This window comes from Vulpes vulpes, chromosome 10, assembly GCF_048418805.1.
Source record: "Vulpes vulpes isolate BD-2025 chromosome 10, VulVul3, whole genome shotgun sequence".
Taxonomy (NCBI): domain Eukaryota; kingdom Metazoa; phylum Chordata; class Mammalia; order Carnivora; family Canidae; genus Vulpes; species Vulpes vulpes.
In genome coordinates this window covers 28,288,632-28,310,383 of record NC_132789.1, presented here as the reverse complement: position 1 = coordinate 28,310,383, position 21,752 = coordinate 28,288,632, and the positions used below count along the sequence as shown (strand labels likewise).

General features: G+C 39.4%; 1 protein-coding gene across 20 annotated transcripts in view; it reads right to left on the bottom strand.

The window, feature by feature from the left end:
* SPECC1L (sperm antigen with calponin homology and coiled-coil domains 1 like) overlaps window positions 1–21,752 on the bottom strand; it is a 130,172-nt gene that overhangs the window by 67,536 nt on the left and 40,884 nt on the right. For all 20 annotated transcript variants that reach the window (XM_072723355.1, XM_072723364.1, XM_072723375.1 and 17 more), the window contains 3 exons: window positions 16,476–16,629; window positions 10,163–11,793; window positions 8,080–8,287 (listed from right to left, as the gene is read on the bottom strand). In XM_072723355.1, coding sequence (XP_072579456.1) covers window positions 8,080–8,287; window positions 10,163–11,793; window positions 16,476–16,629 — 1,993 coding nt within the window. The remainder of the gene's footprint in view (window positions 1–8,079; window positions 8,288–10,162; window positions 11,794–16,475; window positions 16,630–21,752) is intronic.

Genomic DNA, 21,752 nt, shown 5'->3' with positions numbered 1-21,752 from the left:
CTTCAAGTCTAGGGCCACTAAATGCAGTTTCCTTCCTCCTCCAAGTTTTTCTAGTATGAGGGACACTGCCATCTACTGTCTTCAACTCAAAAGCAACATTACATTCTATCAAAGAACAGAAGAACTACTATTATCTCATTTTTAATTATAAATTAAAACTCAGTTTTACAATGTTATTTTTATTCTAGAAATCAAGTAATTGCTATTCTCATTGGTATTAGACCAACTGTGCTCCAAACAATTCTGGGCACTGCCCTGCCCATTTAATAATGGGATTCATAATCTTTTAGCCACCAAGACATTTCATTCCTGACAAAGAAGGAAAAAACAACCAGGCCTTCATTCTGGCCCAGTTACATGCCTATCACACATGCTGATGTTACCACTAGGCAAATACCATAATCACAAGCTCAACCTATGACTCCTGGGTCTGTAAAATCAATGAAAGCTCATAAGCAACCTTTCCTGCCCTCCAAATCCAAGAAAACCCTCAGGGTACTAATATCCCAGTGCTGTCAGACCCTTACATCCAATCGAGTGCCTCCAACTAATATCAGGTGTAATTTCTAGAAAAAGAGAAAGGACAAGTGTAAATAATCAATTAAAATATCATGCCTTAGGGGCACCACGGAGAGATGGGGCGTCTATCCAGCCACCAGGCCACAGCTTTATCCCCAAACCAGAATTCCTGATGCTAAAAGGGGACACAGATGAGTTTAAAATGAACCATTTACTACTTTTTTTAAAAGAATTTTAAAAAAATATTTTATTTATTATTTATTTCAGAGAGAGTAGGTTGAGGGGAGCAGAAACAAGGGGAGGGGTAGAGGGAGAGAAAGAAGCAGACTTCCCACTGAGCAGGGAGCCGAACATGGGGCTTGATCCCAAGACCCTGGGATCATGACCTGAGCGGAAGGCAACACTTAACCAACTGAACCACCCAGGCACCCCTGCTAATTTTATTTTTGTTTTTATTCCATATCCTCTGAAAAGTAGATAGAACTTTTCCCCTTTGATTCTAAAAGTAATGCATCCTCACAACAAAAAGTCTGGGAAACAGAAAAGGGTTGCAAAATTAATATTACTCATGGGGTGGCTGAGTGGCTCAGTTACTTGAGTGTCTGACTCTTGGTTTGGGCTCATGTATGATCTGATCTAGGGTTCCTGGGATCAAGTCCTGTGTTAAGACTCCAAACTCAGTGGCAAATCTGCTTCTCTCCCTCTCCCTAGGTCTCCCCCCTACCCCTGGCTCATGTGTTCTCTCTCTTAAATAAATAAATCTTTAAAAAAGTAAAATAAAATAAATAAGATTACTCATTATTTACATTTGCATATATATCTTTCCAGACTTCATGTGGTAAATCTTTTTCTTAAAATGAGATTATAGTATTTTTTTAAATTTTTTTTTAAAAACTTTTAAAATAATAATAGGGCGGGGGGCGGGGCCCGGGTGTGGTTGGGGGCGGGGCCGGGGTGGGGGTAGGGCCCCCGAGATTATAGTATTTAAATACTTCTTCATAAGCCTTTCAACTTAACAACAGATAATGGATATTTATCAATAAATACAGATCCGCAGCACTATCTGATGGCTGTGTTAGTACTCCATCAGTCAGATATATGATTTGTTTTAACAACCTCCTATTAGCAAACAGAATGGTTCTACAATTTTGGGTATAAACATGGTAAATGTCTTTACAAAATTGTTCATATATTATGTGAAGGCACATTTCTAGAAGTGGAAGAAGTAATGGGCCATTCGAACTATCAACAGGATGCATGTTAATCTGTTAGAAGGTTCCAGCTCAAGAATGCAGAACATTTTTTTGAGAAGTCACCATGTTATAAAATTTAATGCATAGAATACACTGAAATCAGTATTTCTTAAGGAACAACATTATGCTGGCCACCGTTTCAGCGTAATGTTGTATTTACAACTTTTATGATTTTAGTTACAGAAGTAACACACACATCTCATACTCTACTGTCCCATTACCTTCTTTATTCCATCTATGGCACTTTGTGCCATACACACACACCTGCCTAATTTTTCCTCACTGGTGTAATGACAGCCATAGTAGGGATGCACTGGGCACATGGGTTATTCACCTAGATCTCAACTGTTGAAAGTATAGGTAAAACTATACTTGGAAAGTATAGTTTCCAAGTTTTTGTAGTAAGCACCAATTCTGCAACATACATATCTAAGTTTATATTTACAAACTTATAAGAATGTTTCTAAAGAACAGATTTCTGGGGCAGCCTGGGTGGCTCAGCAGTTTGGCGCCACCTTCAGCCCAGGGCCTGATCCTGGAGACCCTGGATCAAGTCCCACATCAGGCTCCCTCCACGGAGCTTGCTTCTCTATGTCTCTGTGCCTCTCTCTCTCTCCTCTCTCTGTGTGTCTCTTGTGAATTCGTGAATAAATAAATAAAATCTTAAAAAAAAAAAAAAAAAAAGAACAGATTTCTGTTAAGTGGATGGCTAAAGTACTGCTGTACTTTAGTTTTGAACAATACTCCAAAAAGGCTGAAAGCAATTGATACTCCTTCCAACAGTACATGAGAGGGTCTTTTTCTCCTCTCTTACACACTATCAATCTCTCTTACTTTCCACACCTGCTAAGTGAAAATTGGCATCCTGCTTTACTTTGAGTTTCTTTGCTTTTTTTAGTGAAATCGAGGGTCTTTTTGTACCTTTTCTTCTTACCTATTAATACTTTTTTTGGCTAATGGGTTATCATAATATCACTGATGTATAGGATCTCCTTATATATTTGATATGTGTTAACAATTTCTCCCAATGTCCTTTATTTATGGTACTTTCATTTTGATGAACTGAAAATTTCAATTATATACAGTCAAATATGAGACTTCCTTTATGGCTTCCCAGTATTCTTTAACATTTTTTCATTTAAGTAGGCTCTAGCCTGGAGCCCAATGCAGGCCTGAACTCATGACCCTGAGATCGAGATCTGAGCTGAAATCAAGAGTCAGATGTTTAACGGACTGAGCTACCCAAGTGCCTCCTCCTAGCATTCTTTAAAAAAAGCTTTTCCCACCACAGAATTATACAACTCTCCTCTGTTCCTTCTGCTACTTCTCTACTCTCAAGCCACCCTTGCTCACCACTGTAAGTAGTGTTCCATGTGAAAGTACAAGACCTGTGTTAGATGTCAGGCCCCAGCCCCCAATCTCAGGAACTACAGCAGGCATGAAAGAAGCTATACATAATTGCAAGCACACACAGAGCATTACTACACAAACACTAAGTGGTTGGTAAGTAAATTCATTGTAACTGATGGGTACATCACTCAAGCCATACCTGCAATCTCCCTGGTACCACTACCCTCAATACCAATCAGCTTTGGTTTGCTGGACTAATGGTGAGTCAAATCATTAACTTCATTTCTTTGGGCTCAGCTGAGTTGCTTCCTTCTGCTATTTCTCTTTTAAGATACTAAAATGTCCAAGTCCTGGTTGGCCTTACTTACTTACAAAGGATAGGGATAACTAATATTAGTGACTTCGACTTCTACATGTTTCTCAACAATTATGAAAGCTACTGTTCTAAACACTGGCCTCTCTCCTCAATGCAACGACTGGCTAAAGGCTTTGCTGATGACACATGCCTACAGGGTATCTTCTTCCAGAGGTACAGGGACATTCAATGGATGGCTTCAATCAAGGCAAAAGCGGGGCAGCCCCAATGGCCCAGCGGTTTAGCACCGCCTTCAGCCCAGGGCGTGATCCTGGAGACCCGGGATTGAGTCCCACAAGAGGCTCCCTGCATGGAGCCTGCTTTTCCCTCTGCCTGTGTCTTTGCCTCTCTCTCTCTCTGTGTCTCTCATGAATAAATGGATAAAATCTTAAAAAAAAAAAAAAGGCAACAGGGGTAGGGGTGGGTGTATGTATGTGTGCGCAACTGTTTCACTGCTGGGCCAAACTGTCTTTCCCTATGTGTGGTCTTCGTTTCAAGACAACATGGCAGCCTGTCGTTACCTCAGGCATGGCTTTACTTCTCTTTCTGATACTAAAGTCATGGCAGGAGCCCCTGGCACCATATTCCCCAACTTATTTAGAAAAAGAATTCAAGCCTCGGGGCAAACACCAGAGCCAGCACTCTACAGAGGAGAGGGTGGTACAACTTCTGGCAATCCTTTATACCACAGCCTGAAACTGCTCCTGGTCCCAGGCCCTATGATTCCTGAGAAGGTCTTAGTACCCCAATCCCCAAAGTCTAACTGGGAACATCATTACTTATAGCTTCAGTATTCTCCTGCACAGATTTTTCTGCTGTTTGAGTTCTCGATATTCCCAATTCCATCTGCTATATATCTTCCAGAAGTTACTCAAAATTGTGGATCTACTGATGAAACCCCTCACCTACTTTCTATCTTTGATTTAGGCTCATTGTAATTTTTATATTACATGGCAGGACCAAGTCACTAAGACTTTGGGAGGGAAAGGAAGTATATGTATGGCCTCAGGCCATTGTCTTCAACCAAAAGTCTCAACAGTATTGCTGAATGAATTTTACAACAGATCTTTCTAGTTTGGAATGCTAAATCCAAATACTATGAAAAAGTATGGCAGGCCAGGTCTAAGCAATATGGCACTGACATTATCTGGATACATATCAGGTTCTTTTTTAACAGTTTTTATTTCTCTGTTGATATCTGCTATTTATTCATTCATTACAAGTGGATTTTCCTCAATGTCCTGGGTACAGTTACAACAGCTGCCTTAAAATCCTGTCTACAGGGCACCTGAGTGGCTCAGTCAGTTAAGCAACCCACTCTTGATTTCGACTCAGGTCACGATCTTGCAGTTGTGAGACTGATCCCCCACACTGGGCTGCCTGCTCAGCAGAAAGTCTGTTTCAGATTCCTTTCCTCTGCCCCTCACTCCACTTGGACACTTGTTCATTCTTTCTCTCTCAGATATATATAAAAAAATATATTTAAAAAATAATTTAAAAGAATAAAAAAATAAAAAATAATAAAAAATAATAAAAATGAAAATAAATAAAAGCCTGTCCACTAATTCCAAAGTCAAGGTCATATTGGTGTGAGAAATGACTACTAATGCATACAGTTTCTTTTTAGGGTGATGAAAAAATTCTAAAATTAACTACGGTAATGGCTGCTAAAATATTCCACAGGAGAAAAATCTCAATTTTCCAGAGCACCTGGCTGGCTCACTCAGTGGGGTGTGCAACTCTAGATCTTGGGGTTGAATTCAAGCCCCATGTTGATTGTAGAGATTACTTAAAAATAAAATCTTTTTTTAGGATTTATTTATCTGAGAGAAAGAGAGAGCACAAGTGGGAGGAGCAAAAGGAGAGGGAGAGAGAATCTCAAGTGGACTTGGTGCTGAACACAGAGCCTGAGATGAGGCTCCATCCCAGGACCCTGAGGTCATGACATGAGCTGAATTCAAGAGTCGGACACTTAACCGATTATGCCACTCAGATGCTCCCTTAAAAATAAAATCTTTAAAAAAAAAGAGAAGAAAGTCTCAATTTCTCAAGTAACAGCATTCCCCGTTTTCAAGTCCCTTATACCAAGTGCTGACTTAGCATCCATCAATACCCAAGTGCTAGAATTCACTAAGAAATAAATTAACTCCTATCAGACTATGGAGATAGAATAATGAGTTTCAATTAATACATAAATCTTGTTTGGATCCTGGTTCCTATAGAAAACTAGAAGAGACATTTTGGGGACAGCTGAGAAAATGTGAATATGAGCTATCAGAATTATGGAATTAGGCCAAATATTACTAGATATGATTAGGAGAAGAATATTTAGGCGTTGCATACTACATGTCATGAGGTCTATAATTTGCTGTTAGCTGGTTGTTACACGTACACACACACACGGAAGGCAAATATTGCAAAACATTAATAACTACCAATTCTAGGCAATGGGTGCTAACTGTACCACGTTGCCAAGATTTCTGGATATTTGAACTTTTCATTTCAAAAAATTGGGGGGGGGAGCTACATGGCTAAGAAGAAATTTCATTCAGGATTTTCAGCCACTTCATAATTAAAATCCACATACAGTTAACAGAATTTTTATTTTCGCAATGATTTTTCATCCCAGGAATCCTGATCAGCTAACATTTTTCTACCTATTGCCCCAATAACCACAAGATGTCACTCTTTCCGTGTTCAAATCAAAAGTCTTGCAAGGGAAAAAGCTGTTATCAGTACTTAACGGAAAATGCACTCAACTTTCCAAGTTAATCTGAAAAACTTTAGAACTTTTTACATTTAGGAAATAGAGTTAGATAACTCCTCTCAGTTCAGAAACAATGAAATACAAACTAGACATAAATGTTAAACTGGAAGTTTTTAAAAATTTCAGATAAGAAAGTTTTATCTGTAGGACTATCACTGTCTCCAAGAAAACAGTCCTACAGTCAGCTACTTCAGTATCCAAATGTCTCAGAATGTTCCAAATAACCCTGGGGTCAAACCACAGAAGCCGGGCCAACTAGCCAGAGCTCAGAACTGCCTCAAGACATGTTTAGGAGGACTCCTGCAGATGACCCACTCTCTCCTGGAACTAGTTCAAACCTCCCACCTCTGCAGCAATAGCACATGAGATCTGGCCCAATGCTGTGTTTGCTGTCAAGGAAATATACACTGTCAGAGCCCAATGGAGCAGTATCATGAACCACAAGATTTAAAAGCTTTAACCAATGTATCCAAAATAATCATTTCCATTCTTTTTGTCCCCACCTAGGTATCATTAAAGTGTATTACAACTTAAAATTTGCTAACATTTGAGGAATCTAAGATACATTATTTGGAAATAATTCCAAATTTACGAAAAGTTGCAAAAACTGGTACAAAAAGCACCCATATACCATTTTCCTCAGATTTGCCTATGTTAACAGTTTACCCACCTGTTTTCATTATTTGCTATCTTGTATCCCTATTTATCAGTCTCTATCTATCTCTGATGTTTTTCTTGAACCCTTTAAGGATATACATCATGGTCCTTTACCTCTAGATATATTTTGTGTGTGGTTCCTAAGTATAGGAACAGAAATATAGCATAGATATCAACTTCATAAATTTATACATATGTTTATCTAGCATCCACTTTTGAACAGTTTTGTCATACCATGCTTTATGGCATTCTCCCTACAGCACTGGACCCAGTCTAGGCACAGGTATTGCATTTAATTGTCATGTCTCCCTAGGCCCTTTTAATCCAGAATTTTCCAGCTTTTATGACATCTTGTGTTTTTAGTAAAACATTCTTTATTTTTTGTCTATTTCATGTTTCTTTATGATTAACTGAAGTTATGTCTCAGCCAGAATACGGCCCAGCTGATACTGAGTCCAATTCTGTGTGCCTCTGTCACTTACACAATCACTCAGTCCAGTGTTGCCCAATTTTTCCACTGTATAATTTCTGGTTGTTTCTTTTTCCTCACTTGCAACATAATAAATAGTCTGTGGAAAGACATTTTAAGATCACCCGAATTTCTGCTCCTCATCAAACTGTCAACACAGAAATGCTCTGTACTATTCTGGCAACCTTTTTATAAGTCTGAAATAATGATAAAATAGTTTGAAAAAACTTAAAGCAACTTAAAATCAGAGTTTCAATTCTATCAGATCATAAAATCTCCTTGGTAGAGAGGAAAATCAGATAATAAATAAAAACCTATGCCTTACACATAAGATTATGAAGAACTGATTTCTTTTGTCTTTGTGTGTTTGCAATCACTAGAAGTAAACAATAAATGGCTTTTCCTAAGACCTAGAAAAATATAGTAACAATCAGCTTTTCCGTTAAATAACTTTCCATAAACACGCACAGTTTTAAAGCAATGGTTCCACTTAACAGTTTCTCCTTAGGAACAAGACATAGCAGTCCAAAGACTATCACCTAATGTATGAAATATGCTTTGCCACATGCATATTTCTGCGGGCCACCGTGTGTGCACCAGAGTGCACAGAGTGACCAATTTTCATTCTGTTACTGAATGAGAACTATCCCCACTCGTTAACATGGGAAGGACAAAACAAAAAGGAATGAAAAGTTCTCCCATCACTTACTCTCTAAATCAGAAATAATAAGGTTGTCGTGGAGTTTCACAGCTCGGTGTTGTTCTACTTCATCTTCAAGTTCAAAGATGGTTTCTTTCATGTCGCTCCTTTCTGTCTCTTTTTCTTCTAGCTCTGATCTTAGTTTCTCTAATGTCATATTCAATTCTTCTATTTGTTTCTTAGCTTCTTCTTGGAAGGCTCGGTATTCATCTTCAACCTATATAGAATTGATAGCATGGATTAGAAAAGTTAAGAGCTTCTCTAAGATAAATTCTAGAATGGAAGTATACACTGTTCCAAAGAAAGCCAAACATGAATTCCTAGGTATGAACTAAAACTACCTGTATAATAACTGTTTGAAAGTATGAAAAAGTACTCTACAATAATATAAGATTTTATGCAATATGTGTAAGCATATTTGTTGCTACATCACTGACAAATTATATTAACATGACACTATACTTAACTAGATTATTTATGAGGAAATTTTGGAAATTTTCCCTTCTCCAAAGTTTGGACCAAAGGCAAACATTTGGTTAGTAATTAACATCCATTCCCAACAACAATAAAAAGATGTCTGATGTGTGACAGCTTCATTACCAAAATAAAAATGGAAAAAAATTCTCAAATTCTCAAATACTGTCATTGCAAAAGTATCAGCTCAAAGTGCCCTCCAACATACATGCTCCAACAAATAATATCACTAAACGTCATCACTAAAAAATTAAGATCTAAATTATTTCAATTTTGTCCAAAGATATATTAATGTGTCTTACTTTAAAAATCACTGCACTAAAATAGGAAATAAAATGTAAGATAGAATAATTGGATAACTCATGTAAACAAACACTACACCGGCAATCACACGTGGCACAGACCCTTGGCCGGTGTGCCAGCAACCCCGGGCTCTAGGTTCTGCATAAGTCCTCATTATCATGCTAGGGGTAAAACAAGGGGGCTGGACCCATGACCTCTAAGGTCCTCACCACCAATAAGACCTAGTCCTCTAAGGAACAGGAGTGTGCAGCCCGGGTGGCTCAGCGGTTTAGCGCTGCCTTCAGCCCAAGGCGTGATCCTAGAGACCCAGGATCAAGACCCAGGATCGAGGCCCACGTTGGGCTCCCTGCATGGAGCCTGCTTCTCCCTCTGCCTGTGTCTCTGCCTCTCTCTCTCTCTCTGTCTGTCTCTCATGAATAAATAAATAATTTTTTTAAAAAAGGAACAGGAGCCTCTGTACTCCAAAAATATTTTAAACTCACAACAGAATTCTATTTGAAAAACTATAACCACAGGAAAAGACAGGGTAGACACTGCTGATCCCAAAGACTAAACTGCTAGCTCTATCTTTTCTCTGTCAAAATACATTCGAGATAAGGAGGTAAAATTGCACAACACGATCCCCTGGGCACACCCAGACTAGGAAAAATTCTGTTGTCATTTTTAGTCCCTTCGTCTCAGAGGTAGGAAAACAGTAGTAAAACACAAGTGAGTGAAAGTGAACTATTTTAAGAATACTTTAGACTGGGGGTGCCTTGGTGGCTCAGTTTGTTAAACGTCTGCCTTCAGCTCAGGTCATGATCCCAGAGTCCCAGGATCAAGCCCTGCATCAGGCTCCCTGCTCAGCAGTGAGTCTGCTTCTGACCTCTAGACCTCTGCCCCTCACCCCACTCGTGCTCTCTTTCTCAAATAAATAAAATCTAAAAAACAACAACAACAACAACAACAACAAAAAAAAACTTTTGATTGTATCCCAATAAAAGTAAAACCATTCTCGAGCTTTAAAACAAAATCAGCAGGATGCGTAGGTGGCTCAGCGGCTAAGCGTCTGCCTTTGGTTCAGGGCATGATCCCGGAGTCCTGGGATCGAGTCCCACATCAGGCTCCCTGCGTGGAGTCTGCTTCTCCCTCTGCCTGTGTCTCTGCCTCCCTCTCTCTCATGAATAAATAAAACCTTCAAAAAAATAAAATAAAACAAAATCTGCCTTAAAAAAGTGAATGACACATCACCCAAGCAATACTGGTTTTCAGTAAGCGTGGTGTGTACTGCAGCTGCATAATGTGATCCAGAACATTTTATCTACTTAAACAATACCTTTGCAATGGTGTCTTGCAATCTATTGGCATCATTTCGTGTGTGAGCTAGATCTTCCTGCAGGCTACTAGCCAGAGTCTCTGCTTTTTCTTTGTCCAGCCTAACACTCTCCAGAAGATCCTGAATATCAGATTTGTCACCAGAGTTATGGATGGAATACAGCTCTGCCACTTTCTGCTTTTCATTCTCCAGCTGGGCCTTTAGGCGATTCATCTCTATCTGATCACTGGCCACTGTGGCTTTATACTCTTCTAATGTGGCTGCCAAGGCTGCTTTACCCTTCTGCTCAGACTCAATAATACGCTCCATATGGTGATTGCGTTCTTTGAGTGCCCCTATCATTTCTTGAGCCTCCTTGTTGTCTTGTTCTGCCATCTTCAAAGTATTGCTTAAATGTTGCTGGACACCAAGAAGCTGCTCTCGTTCAAAACGGGCATTCTCTGCTAGATCCATATAACGTTGCTCTAATTCCATATAGCGTCCGCTTTTCACATCCTCGTCTATGACATAAGAAATGTGATGCTCATCGAGAAGAGAGCGGAAATACTCAATTTGTCGGCTAAAGTGTTCCAACTTATCGCTCTGTTGACATAAAGACTCCATAAGAATAACCTTCTCTTCTCCAAGCCTTTCATTTTCACTATTCAGTTCCTGGGTTATCTGCTGTAAATCAGCTAGCTCTTGCAGAGTTGCCTGAAGTTCCTCACTCGTGCTGTGTTGGTTCTCTTCCATCTGGTGTATCCGTTCTGTCAAGCAAGCGACAGACACTTCGCTCGCATTGCCACTGCTCCCCTTCCGGGAGCGCTCTATGCTCGGAATGCCTTCGGACTCTGAGGACGATGGTGCGTCCAGGGCATCATCGCTCGATGTGAGGGGTTGGTACACCTCACTGCACTCGCTGTCTAGGTTGTCCATAGAGTTACTGTGCTGGTGGTCCATGAGGGTATTTTCATCCTGACTCAAGAGATCCTCCACCGAGCCAGGGGCAGAGCCTTCCACCGAAGAGGTCAGGGTCCCTCCTCCATCACTCTGGTTGCCAGGGGTGATTTCTGGGCTCAGGGACTGATAACCAAAGAGTTTTTCAGAATTGTCTAACCTCTGCTCTAGGGAAAAGCCCAGCGCATTCAACCTGTCCTTTAACATTCTGTTTTCGTTTTTCAGCTGGTTGAGTTCTTCCCGGATGGCAGTATTCTGTTCCTGCAACTGCAGTAAAGTGGACTCGACATCAGTTGGCTGGTGAGCAATGATAGCCTCCTTCTCAGATTTTTCATCACCCTCAGAATGATCCTCATTAATGCCCAGCTGAGCACGCATGTCTCGGAGTTCGTTTCTCAAATGTAAGATTTCCACATCTTTGGTTTTTGCCAGTGTGAGAAGATCTTTCACTTTGGCTTCCAAAGCAGCTTTGTCACTGATCTGGTTGTCCGACTTGGACTTGCTCATACGAACGTCGCATTCTGTAGTAGTGCGACTGCGGGAACGCTTGGCCAATGCCACATCATTAGCTCCCTGACCCGCAGAAGGTAGTTTTTTGCTCTGGTTTAGTCGGGTACGCTCACGTAATCTTTCTCTAGTAGAACTGGATTCTTTATTACCTATGGAAGTACTCCGCTTGGTTGAAGAACTTGTGCCTTAATGTTTAAAACAAAGAATGTAAGGCAAAAACATTAGCAAGGAGGCACACAGGTTATATCAGCGAAAATCTAGAGACCCTCACATGGATTCTGACCCACATTAATCTTGCCTTATATTCTGGTTACTGTAAAATTCCATTTCCTCAAGACCAGATCAGTCATCTTTTAATTATCAATGAAAAAGAAGTTATACACTGAAATGGACACTTCAAAGGGTGAATTTTATAAAATGTGAATAGTATCTCAATAAATTAAAATTATAATTAAAAAGTTACACATTAACTCAAATCCTAAACCATGGTTTTAAACAGGTAGCCAGGGACCTATCATTCCAGGGCAAGCTAGACAGATGAAGCGGACGCTAGGATTAACCAGTCAGGTAGCAAATTAACTGTAAATCAGATGGTAAAGAAAGATCAGAGATGAACAATAAGGGAAAGGCAGCCTCCGGACAAACCAAAAATCTAAGCAACCTACAATAAACACAAAAGTATGATCAAAACTTTTTAAAAAGTGTGATCAAAATAAGTGCAAAAAGTTCTTCACATCATAGAACGCCACATAATAGTACCAATAACATTAGTTATAATATAGCTACTTAGCATTTACTTTACAAACTCAGATGAACACCTCATATTCATTAATTTATAGAAGTCTCATTGTTAACATCATGAAGAAACTCACACAGAGATGTTAAATAATTTGCCAACAGCTCACACGTAATAAGTGATTGGGCTAAGATTCAAAAACAGGCAAGGAATCTGGCTCCAGAATCTGCAACTTAAGTAGGTAGTATTTTATGCTGCCTCCCAAAATGTTAGAAAACAATAACGTATTTATGCTAACTAATGATGGCATATTATCAAATATGCTACAGGAACCACTATTACCTGACTACTAAAATTCTAAACCTGTGAAAATTGACATGATCACATGTTTAATACACAAAGAACAAGAATATGCTTACCTATAAACATTTAAGAAATAATTCGCTGCTTTTTACTTTGAAAAATAAAATCTAGACCTAATCAGTAAGAATTCTGTAAGAACCTGCTAGTTCTTTATGTGGCAGGCACCAGGCTACAGAAGTATGAGGAAGCAAAAGATTGATATGGTATAGGAAGATAGCCACTAATTCTGGCAAGGATCAGGTGTAAAGCAGGGGAGGGCATTCTGGCCAGCCACAGGACAGGACGAGGAAGCAGAAGTGAACAAGACACATAGTAAGGAAAAGTAAGGTCACACAATTAATGCAAGCAGCAGGGGAAGTTTTTATGGGGCCCTGAACGCCAAGGGAACTTTAGTGAGTTCCACAGTAAATGTTCAATAAATGTTCTGGAGCAGGGAAGACATATAGGGAATGGCATTTTTTATGAAAATGAACCCAGAGGCTGCTAAGTGAAACCTCTGAGGAAGAAGAGAGGCCAAGGAGGAAGGGGGTGAGGCAGAGCAGTTAGAGTAAAGGAGGGCCTACATTTGGGGAGTGAGATGGGGATCTCTGCAAGAATAGAGAAGGAATGATAATCTGTAACAGATTTACGCAGTAGAAATAAGATGAGGAGAAACAATTGCAAATGGAGACCAAAAAAGGAAAAGGGTGGTATAACCAGAAGTATTCATTCTCTACCCCATTTCTGTAAACAGTACCAAACATCCTTCTTTTCCAAACCAAAACCCATCCTAAGAAGGAAAAGATCTGGGCAAGCCTGAGAGAAAAAAGGAAAAAGCAGCCAGTAATGAGGAGAGGGATTGATAACACCCCAAAAGGAAAGGAGAGGTAAAGGAACAAGAAAGTAAGAGACAGAACATAACAAAGACAAGCTCCTCGTCTGGGATTAGTGTGCCCCCTAGGCAGATGAAGAATGTGAGTTACAGACACATGAACAGGTCTTAGAGAAGTCACAAGGAGTACATAAACGTAGAGCAGATCCACTGAAGAGTTAAGGATGTTTTCAGGAGATGAATTGTGTCCTCCAAATTCATGTGTTGAAGCCATAACCCCCAGTACTTCAGAATGTGACTGTATTTGGGAGTAAAGTGATAACTTAAAGTGGTACCTATATTAACATGGGGTTTGTTACAGTGAGCCCTAATCCAATCTGACTGGTATCTTTATAAGGAGAGGAGACCAGGACACAGACACAGAGAGAGGGATGACCAGACAATGAAGAGACAACCAACAAGCCTCTTTGAGGCCTCAGAAGAAATCAAACCGGCGGACACCTTGATCTCAAACTCCCAGACAGTTTTGGTGAGAACTACGTGTCTGTTATTTTTTTTTTTAAGTTTTTATTTATTTATCCGTGAGAGACACAGCAAGAGACAGAGACATAGGCAGAGGGAGAAGCAGGCTCCCTGCAGGAAGCCCGATGTGGGACTTGACCCCAGGACCCCAGGATCACACCCTGGGCCAAAGGCAGACGCTCAACTGCTGAACCAACCAGGCATCCCTACGTGTCTGTTATTTAAGCCATGGAGTCTGTATTTTGTCAGGGGACCCCAGCAAACTTAATACAGAGGTACAAAGCTGCCTCCGGTAGGACAATAGATCCAGGGAGGAGATAAGTGAATTCAGCCTGTGAGGGGAGGTAGCATTTGTCAGTGGGGAACCTGGGTCCAAATGTGAGGTATCTCTCCCAGTAGATTCTAAAAGCTGGAAATAGGAAAAGATACAGATGGTATTAGAGTACTTATCTTCCTTCTTACCACAAAAGCTGCACTACAGTGTGGCGATGTGTGGCGATGACCTCAGGCTTGAAAGTAAAAGACTCAAGGGACAGTCCTTACTCCATCAGCTCTATAGCCTGGTACAAACTATAACGGTACCCAATAAATATTTTCTGAACAAATGAATGCAAGGCCTTAGGCAAGATACTTAAGTGTCTTTAAGTGCTTTAAGCATAGCTCTCACATCTCTAAAATGAAGATAGCAGCCTCTACCTCAAAGGGCTATAGTGAGGATAAAATGGAATGGTGCCTGGTGTTAACAGTGCTTTCCGTGTTTCCTCCTTGTGATCATACCATGACTAATATAATTAACCACGGAACATGATCTGAGATAGAAGGATGAGTCCACAGAAGGTCAAAACAGGAGAGAGGACAGTAGGTACACCTGGGCTAGGAAAAAGTCTAATACACACACAAGGAGCTAACAGCCTAAATAATGATGATAAAGACGGTCTGCTACGTTTTTGACAATGTGCTTCCATCAGCTGCATTACAAATATGTGATCTTTGGATGCCTGGCTGTCTCAGCCAGTGGAGTATGTGACTCTTGATATTGGGGCTGTAAGTTCAAACCTCATGTTGGGTGTAGAGATTACCTCAAAATAAAATCATTTAAATAAATAAACAGAGGGATCCCTGGGTGGCTCAGTTGTTTAGTGCCTGCCTTCAGCCCAGGGCTTAATTCTGGAGTCCCGGGATCGAGTCACGCATCGAGGTCCCTATGTGGGGCCTGCTTCTCCCTCTGCCTGTGTCTCTGCCTCTCGCTCTCTCTGTGTTTCTCACGAATAAATAAAATCTTTTTAAAAATAAACAAACAAACAAACAAACATGTGGATCTTGTGTTTCCTGGAACTTCTGAAGTTTTTTTCTGTAAGTATAAGAAGTAAAATATAGGGACGCCTGGGTGGCTCAGCGGTTGAGCGTCTGCCTTTGGCTCAGGTCATCATCCTGGAGTCCCAGGATCGAGTTCCACACTGGGCTTCCTGCATGGAGCGTGCTTCTCCCTCTGCCTATGTCTCTGCCTTTCTCTCTGTGTCTCTCATGAATAAATAAATAAATAAACAAACAAACAAAACCTTAAAAAAAAAAAAAAGTAAAATTTGATAGTGTTATTCCTTAGACTACAGGATGAGTTAATTTATGGACTCCATCAATCTAAAGCCAAACTGCTGCTAATGAATGAAGAACAAACGGTAGAACAGGAATCAATGGATCCAGGCACTGATTGTCAAAGGCTGCTAACATCGAGGCAAGACAGACAGAAAAATGAGGTGCTACTGGTGGATAGACAACTACTATGTATGAAGGAGTTTTGGGGGAGAAAAAGGAACCTGAATCTGTCCCATCAAGGCTCTAGATCCAACAACATTAACAGTAAATGAACAAAGGAACATGATCAAGGACACCAAGGGGATATAACACCAAAATCCAAGTCACAGGAAAATGTAAGTCAAATAACTAGTTTCTATAAAATTTAAATTGTAAGAAAAAGAATTGGTTTAAGAAAGAGTAACAATTATTATATATGGACCTTAAGTGAATTCTGATCCACAGTTAATTATACATAAGAAAGGTTTATGAAAAAGTTGGAAATTTGAATAAGTATTTCTTTATATTTATGATTTGAGGAATGATTAATAATTATTTTAAGGGCTGATAATGGCATCATGATTATATTTTTAGGGGAATCCTTATCTTTCAAAAATAATTATATATTTGTGGATAAAATTATAGGACACCTAGAATTTGCTTCAAAATAATGAGGGAAGTGGGTATCAAGAAATTAAGACTGGCCATTAGTTGATAAGGGTGATGAGTACATGGGGTTGAAATACAAATACTTTTGTCCATGCCCAATATTTTCTTTAATCAACGGAACCCCTTAAATACCACTGTACTCTGCCATTCAAACAAAAAAGCAGTTTAACTCTTACTCTGAATGTCACCCATACCTGTGCTGATCTTGGACTTGTTCTCCACAGTGGTCATGGCAGGGGCCGAGGCTGAAGATCCTGTGGAAGGGCAGGTGCTTTTCTTTCCTTTAACACCATTAGTCACTGTCACCCCTCCAGCCATTCCAGCTAAGAGGTCATCACTGCTCTTGGTCTAGAGGCAACAGAAAATAAATTGACTAGATGATGAAGCAAAAGTAAATAACATTTTAAGACTAAACAAAGCTCTTGGTTTTTACATCGAATTCAAGATCAAGAGCTCTACAAAGATTTTCTGACAGTTACCAAGCAGTACTTCATACTGTACTTCAGAAAAAGAACCTCTTTACTGGTTTATAAACAATCACACATATGAAATATGAAAATCATATATGTAATCGAAGATTTTATGGAAGCCTACTGGGCACCCACACGTGCCAGTCAGTGAGAGATAAGAAACAGTGAAGACATCCTCTTTGTTACTCTTTCATCTAAGACAGGACTTATAAATAATATGAGCCCTATCACACAGGCTCTGAGGAAAAGTTCTATAATGCCACAGAAAATGCCATCCTGCAATTTCTAGAGAGAAATACCCCTGAGAATCAGAAATAATTTTTACTGCTTTAAAGTAAAGCACTGGGCAGCCCGGGTGGCAGCCCGGGTGGTTTAGCGCCACCTTCGGCCCAGGGTGTGATCCTGGAGACCTGGGATCAAGTCTGTCCGGCTTCCTGCATGGAGCCTGCTTCTCCCTCTGCCTGTGTCTCTGCCTCTCTCTCTGTTTCTCTCATGAATAAATAAATAAAATCTTTAAAAATAAAATAATAATAAAGTAAAGCACTGATGGAGCCATTATTTTGAAATGTACTCTTTTCACCTGACCTAATTTTTTTAGTAGTCTAATTTAGGCCAAAATTGAAAGATTTTTTTTTTTTTAAAGCTTAGGTAATATATAAATAAAAATTAGGGAGTTTAAGGTTAGAGTGAGGGTTAGTCAGCCTAAATGATCATATTGCTTGAGAAAGAGCCTTTGTAATACTTATTTATATTTTACAGACTGAAAAAAATACGAGCTTTTTAAAAAGAATATAAGCGTCAACTATACTTCAATTAAAACAAAAACAAAACAAGTACTCCCTGGATAATGTGATGGGGTATAAAATTGTTAAAGAAAAATGGTGAAAAAATCTTTTTACTTCTAGGAATGAAAGAACATAGAGGAGTTAAAAACTGAAAAAAAGAAAAACTACTTTTAAAAAAATTAATTAAATTTGAGAGAGAGAGCATAAGCAGGAGGTGCAGAGGGAGAGAGAGAGAGAGAGAATCTCAAGCAGACTCTGCACTGAGCACATAGCCCAATGAGAGGGTCAGTCCCCAAACCCAGAGATCATAATCTGAGCTGAAATCTAGACTCAGATGCTCAATCGGCGACTGAGCCACCCAGAGACCCCTAGAAAAACTACTTTTTAATAAAAAAGAACCAAAAAGTTTTGTCCTTTTAAGGTGAAAGCATAAGTTAGCCAACTGATTTATTACTGTTATCTGGAGCCACACAATCATAATAAATTCTTGGGCAATCATAATAAATTCATCTCTACAGATTAAAACGGTCCATAAATTACTAATCTCTAAAGTCTCTTCCTGTTCTAAATGTCAGTGGAGTAGATTCTGTTCTCATCATTCAATTATAAAAGTTATAATACCATTAGCTACATCAATCTGTCTTACTAAGGGTAGAAAAGGATTAATATTTTAAACAAATTAAACTAATTAAGCTTTGGTAATTTAGGATTGTCACATTATGAAAAATCTAGTTATATGTAACAAGAAAGGAGGATGATACTACATTGATCATTAAGGACTGTTCACATTAAGACTAGTTTCTCGGGCGCCTAGGTGGCTCAGCTGGTTAAGGATCTGCCTTCCACTCAGGTCATGACCCCAGGGTCCTAGAATCAAGACCCTGGTCGGGCTCCTTGCTCAGAGGGGAGCCTGCTTCTCCTTCTAACTCTCTCCCTCTTCCCCTCCTCTTCCTTGCTTGCTCTCATTCCTGGTCTCTCAAATAAATAAATAAAATGTTAAAAAAAAAAAAAAAAGAATAGTTCCTGTTTATGAAATTGGTCAACTATGTAAATTTGTAAATCAAGTTCTACTTCCCTTCCTGTCAATTTGTCCCTCATCAATTAATCAGTAAATAAACTCAACATAACCGTATATTTTCAAATCACTTCTTATATTCTGTTAAAATGAGCTTTGAGGTAGTTTATCTTTCTTCGTAAATTAAATATGTTTTCTTTCATAATTATTACATCTGAAAACCACCTTACACAGTCATGTGAAAAATGGCTTAATCGTCACATTTCTTTTTACAATTTGTCTTTGGGTAATGGCAAAGTTAAATATACATTAGAGCACAAGTCAAAAACTCTGCAATTATCATAATAACTATGGTTAATAGTATACTGGAACATGAATAAACAAGTGGAATAGAAAAAAATCCAAAAAGAAACTGCATATATAGACACCTGATTTATGACCAAAGAAGGAATACAGAAAAAAATGAGTTTTTCAATAAATGATACTAGATCAATTGCATACTCACAATAGAAAAAAAAATGAACAAGCCCTACTTCACACCATATCAAAAATAAATTTCCAAGGCTTTCTAACTATGATTCAAAATCCTGAATGACGGCAGCCCGGGTGGCTCAGCGGTTTAGCGTCATCTTCAGTCCAGGGTGTGATCCTGGAGACCTGGGATCGAGTCCCACGTCGGGCTCCCTGCATGGAGCCTGCTTCTCCCTCTGCCTGTGTCTTTCCTCTCTCTCTCTCTCCCCCTCTATGTCTGTCATAAATAAATAAATAAAATCTTTTAAAAAAAATCCTGAATGATGAAACAAAGAACTGATAAATTTGACTACATAAAAATTAAAATCTTAAAAAAATTTAAATATCCTGTACATGATCCAAAAAATCATTGTAAGCAAAGTTTTAAAAATTAAACTGGGAGAGTATATTTGCAACATCTCACAAATAAAGGACTAATATCGGGATCCCTGGGTGGCTCAGTGGTTTGGCGCCTGCCTTTGGCCCGGGGCATGATCCTGGAGTCCCGGGATCAAGTCCCGCATCGGGCTCCCGGCGTGGAGCCTGCTTCTCCCTCTGCCTGTGTCTCTGCCTCTCTCTCCTCTCTGTGTATTCTCATGAATAAATAAATAAAATCCTTAAAAATAAATAAATAAATAAAAAATAAAGGACTAATATCCTTAAATTACAAAAAAACTCTTAGAAATCAAGGAGTAAAAAACACATAGAAAAGTGAGCAAAATAGGACTGCCTGGGTGGTTCAGCAGTTAAGAATCTGCCTTAGGCTTTAGGGCGTGATCCTGGAGTCCCAAGATTGAGTCCTGCATCGGGCTCCTTGCATGGAGCCTGCTTCTCCCTCTGCCTATGTCTCTGCCTCTCTCTCTCTGTGTCTCTCATGAATAACTAAGTAAAATCTTTAAAAAAAAAAAAAAGAAAAAGAAAAAGAAAAGTGAGCAAAATAAACAATCACTATAATCAATGCATACACGATACAAAAAACAGAACCAGTCTAACTCACAATAGGAGAAATGCAAATTAAACAATACTGAGATAGATCTCACCTTTCAGAATGGCAAAAATGAGAAGTTATGACACACATTCCTTTGTGAAGGGTGTAAGGGAAACAAACACTCTCGTAAGTTGCTGGTGAGAGTAGAGCTGGTATGGCCTTATGAAAGGCATCCAATAATGTCTAACAGAACTACTTAATGCATTTACTGTATATCCAGAAACTCACCTCTAGGAATTTCACCTGAAGACATACCTTTAATAATACAAAAATACACACACATAAGGCTACTCAATGCAGCATTGCCTTTTTTTTTTTTTTTTAAGATTTTATTTATTTACTTGAGTAAGAGAGTGAGCACAAGCAAGGGGAGAGGGAGAGGGAGAGAGAGAAGCAGACTCCCTGCTGGGAGTGGGACCAGATATAGGGCTCGATCCCAGGACTCTGGGGTCATAACCTGAGTGGAAGGCAGATGCTTAACCAACTGAGCCACTCAGGCACCCGTGAAGCATTGTCTTTAATTGCAAAATATTGGACGGATTCCTCAGTGGCTCAGCGGTTTAGCGCCTGCCTTCAGCCCAGGGTGTGATCCTGGAGTCCCAGGATCGAATCCCGCATCGGGCTCCCTGCTTGTAGCCTGCTTCTCCCTCTGCCTGTGTCTCTGCCCCCCTCTCTCTCTGTGTTTCTCATGAATAAATAAATGAAATCTTTAAAAAAATTGCAAAATATTGAAACACCTTGAATGCCCATACACAGAACAGTAACTCAAATTATAGTACATTCATACAAAGATACATTAAGCACAATGAGAAGGCTTGCTATAAATTGGTATAGAGATTTTTAGAATACATTAAGTGAAAAAAAGTAAAATGCAGAAACAGATCTAACTATGGCAACCTCTGTGTAACAAAGGGGAAATAACACAATAAATATATATACATGGATCTGATCATTTATGCAAAAAGAAATATAGGAAAGATAAAAACAAAAACCCAAATAGACTGTTCACCTCTTAGGGCTCAGTGGGGACAGAGTAAGAAGGAATGGAGGAGGGGAGTGGAGTGGCACTTCTCTAAACACATCTCCTAAGTCTGACGTGTGTTACTGAACCCTGGTAGTGTTTCACACACTTGCAGTTAATTAATTAAACAAGGGGGTAGGGGAAACCCTAAAATGGAACACAAGAGGAACAAATGGACCCAACTACATTTCAAATAAAGTAACACAGCCACACAGGATGGAGGATAGATGAAGAATCCAAATATCTTCTGAAAACTGTATTTTGACCATAAATCTTCAAACTCTCAAGCTAAAGACCAAAAATTATATATTCTGAATTCTAGCTGATAGATCTGTTTTTGGCAGTGACATGGTGAGCAATTCTATAACTAGGTGCCTACATATTCTAGATTGAGAAAATAAACATAATGAAAGCCAGGTTTCTCACTGTCAGAAGACTGGGATTACAATTAGAGAAATTGAAAAGGCTACTTACTCTAAACTGTATGTCAAATGGATTTGGAAGTAATAGCATGAACTCACAGGTTTTATTATATATGAAGAGAAACAGACAGAAATTGATACAGATATGCAGGTGTGCACTTGTATGTGTGCACCTGCATGTGTGTGCATGTGTCTGTTTCCTCTCTGCTGAGCAGGCTTAAAAACAACAATATAGGGCAGCCCGGATGGCTCAGCGGTTA